Source organism: Zingiber officinale, chromosome 7B (genome assembly GCF_018446385.1).
Source record: "Zingiber officinale cultivar Zhangliang chromosome 7B, Zo_v1.1, whole genome shotgun sequence".
NCBI lineage: Eukaryota > Viridiplantae > Streptophyta > Magnoliopsida > Zingiberales > Zingiberaceae > Zingiber > Zingiber officinale.
This window is the reverse complement of record NC_055999.1, coordinates 6,853,472-6,859,257: the sequence shown is the minus strand read 5'-3', so window position 1 is coordinate 6,859,257 and position 5,786 is coordinate 6,853,472. Positions and strand designations below refer to the sequence as shown.

General features: G+C 38.1%; 1 protein-coding gene across 1 annotated transcript; it reads left to right on the top strand.

The window, feature by feature from the left end:
• The first annotated feature begins 436 nt into the window (after window positions 1-436).
• LOC122005205 lies at window positions 437-5,529 on the top strand. Its single transcript, XM_042560155.1, has 7 exons — window positions 437-700; window positions 783-875; window positions 1,066-1,248; window positions 1,383-1,478; window positions 1,580-1,919; window positions 3,115-4,589; window positions 5,173-5,529. The coding sequence occupies exons 3-6, from the start codon at window positions 1,114-1,116 to the stop codon at window positions 4,578-4,580; spliced, it is 2,037 nt and encodes a 678-aa protein (XP_042416089.1). The 5' UTR covers window positions 437-700; window positions 783-875; window positions 1,066-1,113; the 3' UTR covers window positions 4,581-4,589; window positions 5,173-5,529.
• The last annotated feature ends 257 nt before the right edge of the window (window positions 5,530-5,786 follow it).

Below are 5,786 nucleotides of genomic sequence, written 5' to 3'. Positions count from 1 at the left end.
ACTTGCTTAAGAATAATAATAATTTGATCCTAACGGAACATGAAGACGATGATGACACGAACCTATTGCAAATATTTGCCATGTACAAAGATGTTCTATCGGTCTTGAAATCTCAACCGTTGAAGGTCAGTCAAACGGTCGACGGGGCGGTCCGAGGAGAAGCCTCCCTATGGAATTTGGGTTCGAAATATCTTTGTCGTTATCCGCCTGATTCGATTAATGTCTGGACGAATCTTAAAGTTTCAAGGCTTTTGTCGGACTAAACATCGATCGCCGAATGAAGTCGGCAACAAACATGTCTGAAGGGTATAATTGTCCATTCACCTCTTTTCTTTTTTTTTTTAAAAAAATAATTGGGTGTGTGCCACAGTGTGAGATTGCGAAAGAGCAACGTTCGTTTTAATTACAAGATGCTCCGCCCATCTCGAGATCAGCAGCGATAATATCGCGATTAGAAGGAGACGGGAGACGATCCCGATCCAAATCCCCCTGAGAAAGGGCAGGGCGGGGCGGGGCGGGGCGGGGCGGGGCCGAGGCGTGCGGACGGCGAGGGCACGACGAACCCAGTCGCTGTTACACACTGTTCCAAAGAGCCGACAATGCCCCTCTCTTGAGTGTCTGGAGTGGAAGTGGAATTGCAGCGAGCACAACGGCAGCAGATGTAGACGAGCTTGCTGCCGCCGCCGAACAATCTTGTCATGTTTGTATCCATTCGCTCGCTCCTTCTGTCTGTATGCTTTCTGTCTGTTTGACGTTGCTTTTGGCAATGATCTCGACATTAGATTAGAGCAGAAGATGCCGAGGTCGAGGCAGTTGGGCCAGAAAGAACATTAGTTTCAGAAGGATGACAATCAAATTCAAAAGGGGGAAGAGAGGTAACACTAGTTTAGTTTCCACAACTCCTTTTGTTTTTTTCTCTACCAACTTCATTTTTTTTTCTAGTTCTGTAATCCCATTTATATGCGAATCTTCGACTCCTTCCATGGTCGGTGGCTGCTTGTTTTGTTTGAAGAATGTTATGTCAGAGTCTGTCGTTTGATTAATGTACGTGGTCTTTGTGCCTAGGTTTGTGAGAAGTCGTGAATTAGGCGTCAAGGAGTGAACATTGGTGACATGACGGCGATGGCGATGGCGTCAAGGAGAGGAGATTTGAACCTAAACCTCACTCCACCTCCGGAGTACGAAGAACACGTGAAGGAGGGATTGAAGTACGCCATGCTTCAGCACGAGATCCTCTTCCAGCATCAGGTTTTTGGTTTTGCTATCCTTTTGGGTTATAGATGCGATTCATCGCGAGTATAATACCCACCTCCTCCCCCCTCCCTTTTTTTTTTGTTGTTGATTGTTAAATTATGGACGGTTGCGTGGTTTTTGATCCGTAGGTGCGGGAACTTCATCGCCTCTATTGGACTCAGAAAAGATTGATGAATGAGGTTCGCTGGAGACGAACCAATTCAGTTCATGATGAGGTGCCTGTGGTGAGATCTGCGGGCTATGACATCTACACATTCTGAACGCCTTATCTGAGATATCTGTTAGTAAATTCTTGAATTATTCCTGATTGGATTCTGTTGTGCAGGTAGATTTAGTTGAGTTTGTTAGCGATTCTTCCGATGAAATTGTAAATGTGTCGACAGAAGAAACTAGGTCTGGTACCTATCAATATGCTTTTAGTACAAGGCATGCCAAAGTCAACTTCAGTACTACAGAGGCTAAGGTCAATAAGGCATCAGAGTTAAAAGTGGTGGAAGATGCAAATAAGAAGAAGAAGACTCATTCTCAAGTTACTGCTTCATATATCCCATCTTTGAAAATTAGAATGTTGAATGAGTCTGGTTGTACGCCGTTGGAGAAGTTTTTACATTCAGAAAATTTGACTAACAAATGGAGAAACATTAAATTCATCAACTCAGATGTAGGTGAGTCATTCAATTTGAGCTAGTTCAATGAAGGATTGAATTTGAGCTAGTTGTATCAATGAATGACTAGATCTAGCATTAGGAGGCTAGATGTCATCTCTTGTTATTCATATGGCACTCATTCTAGTTATAGCTACGGACTGAAACTATATGCTTATGCTCTGTTTGATCTTGATTATAATTCCTAACACTGAATAAGCCACCAACCTAAGGAGCAAATCTCATTGATTAGTTGTGGCAAAAGCTGTTGGAGAATTTGGTAACAGTACTTGGGTTAAATTTTCATTCAGCTTGTTCATCCGAGTCAACTAGTAGGAGAAGAATTTCAGTTTGAATTTGGTGGGGGTCAAAGAAGTACTAATGTGAGTCAATTTGTTGGATAGATGTAATATCTTAAAAGGAGTTTAGTATAGTGATAGAATTAACTCTGCTCTCATTAAGCTCTACCAATGTATGGTTATCTAAGTGCTCTATATAAGCTTGAAATTAACTCTTTTATTTCTTGAAATCTTCCATTTATTCTTTCCTTTCTCTCTGCTCTTTCATTTCCCTTAGTTTCCCTGTCTATTGGCTAAACTTGTGCTTGATAGATGTGATTATTCGCTTGAATAAATTTATATCTACTTCTTTATATATCCAACATGAGTCTAGGACATGTGACAAACATTAGGTAATGCATTATGTAATATTTATTTGATGCGTGCACTTCGAAGGATGAGAATCTATGTTGTTACACAAAAGCTTCAAGTTTAATAAACTATGGAAGTTTCTGTTTGCAGTTGTTAATAAAAAATTTACGTGGTTTAATATGATCTTTAAGTGTAACAAGACTACTCCTTTTGAATTGCTTTTGAGAAAGAAAAGAATTATCTGGAAAAGATCATGCTGTTTGATGCTTTTTCATTTGTGTTTGCAAGCATTAGCTGGTTTTCTGCTTACTTGAAGGTTGATCAACATACTGTTTTGGAAAGATATGTTTGTCATGGCAAATCTGTTGTGGAGTCATCTATCAATTTTCTAGCAGATAGTTTCCTAGTTTTCATTTTTTATGTTTTGGAAATCAAATATAGTTTGTGAATTTTTTATGGGCATCCATAAGGATTTTCATTTTCAAGATGACCATTGAAGTTTCTTTGCTTTGAAAATTAACTGTCAGTGTTCTGTATATTAATCCATCTCTTCTTGGCATAATCAGGATTAGAAGAACATGGAGGATCTCAATTTGTTAATTCGCCAACTGAGAAGCAACGATCAAAATACAAACTTACTTTTATAGACCTGAATATAGCCCAAGATGATGAGTTTGTTAATGGTTTTCCAGATACTGTGGAATCATCAACTTCACCATCCCCAAAATCTACAATTATTCTCCATGGAGCTGATTTGAGTGTATCAAATGTTGAATACTCGAAAGGATTGACCAGCATGGTGCAGCCCGGGTTTCTATCACCTGATTTGAGAAATTCAAGTCAAAGGAATGCCAGCTCATTGCATCATGATATTAAAATCTCTCGTCCTTGTTCAGCACAAACTTCTGTACAGACTAGTGATGCCATATATCATATGAATTACCAAAGTGTAGATGATGAATTTCTCAGATCCAGCATCAAGAGTCCTGAGGCATGTTGCAATGATTTGGTTGAAAGTATTTCTAATGCCCACAGGATCATAACTCAGCACGCTGCAGATGTACCAATAATTGAAGAGTTATGCAAACCTGGAAAAGGAAGTACTTTTTCATTATTGGACCAGCCAATTATTTCTGATAGCAGAAGTATGGTTCCTATTTCCTGCAGTTATTTTGAAAATGATTGCTTACATGCACCAGCTGAGAGTACCAATTTGCCACCAAATACAGGACGTTTGGAAGAGAAAATGTTACATAAAGAAGAAAGTGAAGAAGATACCTTATCAAGTCACGCCAAAGTTGCACATGGAGAGCAACAAGATGAACCTGAGTCCCGTGATGTGACCGAGAACAATCACTTTGAATGCACCTCAGAGAATGGATGTGTAGCAAAGCATGTAGTTGTCTCCAATTCAGCAAATTCTGCAATTGAATTAGATTTGGTAGTTCCTGAAAATATTCCCAGCAATGAAATTCCACCTTTTGAAGAGTCTGAAACATTCTTGGGCATAGAGGATAGAACATGTCATTTCTGTACATCCCAACCTAAAGAGTATTTAGATCAAAGACTAACTCAAGTGCCACTGATGGATCATATTGTTGCCAAAGCAGCAAAGACTCTTGTATCTATTTCTTCAAAGAAACCATTATACACTGTGGACCATCTAATGAGTAACAGAAAGATTGAATCTGAGTCTGAACAAGGCATGGATCAACCACAGTCTTCTGATTCTTTTGAGACAATAACTTTGAAGCTAAAGGAAATCAGAGATGATGGAAGCTCAGTCTGTGACAAACTAATAGACAAAGATAGTAGGAAGGATGGAAGTGGGTATAGGCTACGAAGGGGACTAAGGGATTTTCAGAAGGATATATTGCCAGGAATTGTATCTCTTTCAAGGCATGAAATATGTGAAGATCTTTATGCCATTAAGTATGAACTGAATCAGTCTAGCAGAATTTCAGAGGGAAATTGTTTAATTCCTATTAGAAGTAGACGTTCAAGGCCTTATGGCATAGGTAGAGGGTGTTGATGGTTTCAGGTATTTATGAACTTGCAATTATGGATTTTTTTATTTCAAAACTATAGTCAACTCAAGTTCTGATTTATATTTTTCTCTTCTCTCTTCTAAGCAGTTATATATAGTGGTGAAGATTCTTTACTTTTTGGTTATATGACATTTGTTAGTAGAAAACTGCAACATGCTATTTGCAAATCCTTTGGTTAGTTTAGCATAGTATGCCTATCTCAAAACCTCGGAGGACTTGTTGACAGACTTCCAACAATTTCTTCTCTCACATTTTGTTTGTTCTATCTAGTAGTATGCTTTTGGATCCCCTATTCAATTCATAAGAGAAACATGCAGTAACCTAGAAACTATTCAACATAATAGGGATACATCATGATAAATATTTGTTGTATTGTAGGCTAACTATTAGGCCAAACAATCCAGCGGCTTCTCACATGCAAAACTTATGACACATTTAGCTGCTGTTTTGTGAACCATACATGCAATGTGAAATTTAGTTTGTAGTAAATAACGATTTCTTCTTCTTTTTTTAGAAAATATAATGATTTCACAGTTGCTATGTATTTATTGATTCATGCTAATTAATGTTTCACAGAAAGTTAGAAGTGAAGATACGAGTAGCATATATAGTTGTTGCTACCCCCATATGCGCCAAGGTTTATGATTCAACATTACACAGGAGCATCTTATTAATGACTAACGAGATCAAGACGTGCTTGAGAGGGGAAGCTAATGAGATCCTTGTAGAAGAAACCTGAGGTGGCTGGAATTTGCTTTCTAAGTGTAGCCTTCGGTCACGATCTTAAATTGCATCAACATATCATATTAATCAAACCAGATATGATCTTTGATATATAAAATCTCAAAATTCTGTCGAGTTAGTGTGAAGACCTCTAACATGTTTCCTACTGTGAAGTTATAATATACTAACTAGATGATTGTTGATCTTGAACAAGAGCATTCGCCGAGTATGCAGATTAGCATCACGCAGGTATGAGACTATATCTACTTCAGTATTTGAGGATGTGGATAATTTTCAGGCTAGATAACGTGCCGTAATTTTCCATTTGAAATTTGCATTCTTCAGTCTGATGTTCAGGTTATATGTTTCATGTGACCCTACAAATTCACAATTTTGATTTCATGAAAGCGGATATATATCACCATTCTTTCCTTTTTTTAATTGCTAAATGCTTTTCAAACTCTATT

Excerpts from the sequence above, each read along its gene's own strand:
- LOC122005205 (XM_042560155.1), top strand. The coding sequence starts at position 1,114 with ATGACGGCGATGGCGATGGCGTCAAGGAGAGGAGATTTGAACCTAAAC. Across the intron at positions 1,479-1,579 it reads TTCATGATGAGGTGCCTGTG|GTAGATTTAGTTGAGTTTGT; the intron begins GTGAGATCTGCG and ends TCTGTTGTGCAG. Across the intron at positions 1,920-3,114 it reads ATTCATCAACTCAGATGTAG|GATTAGAAGAACATGGAGGA; the intron begins GTGAGTCATTCA and ends TGGCATAATCAG.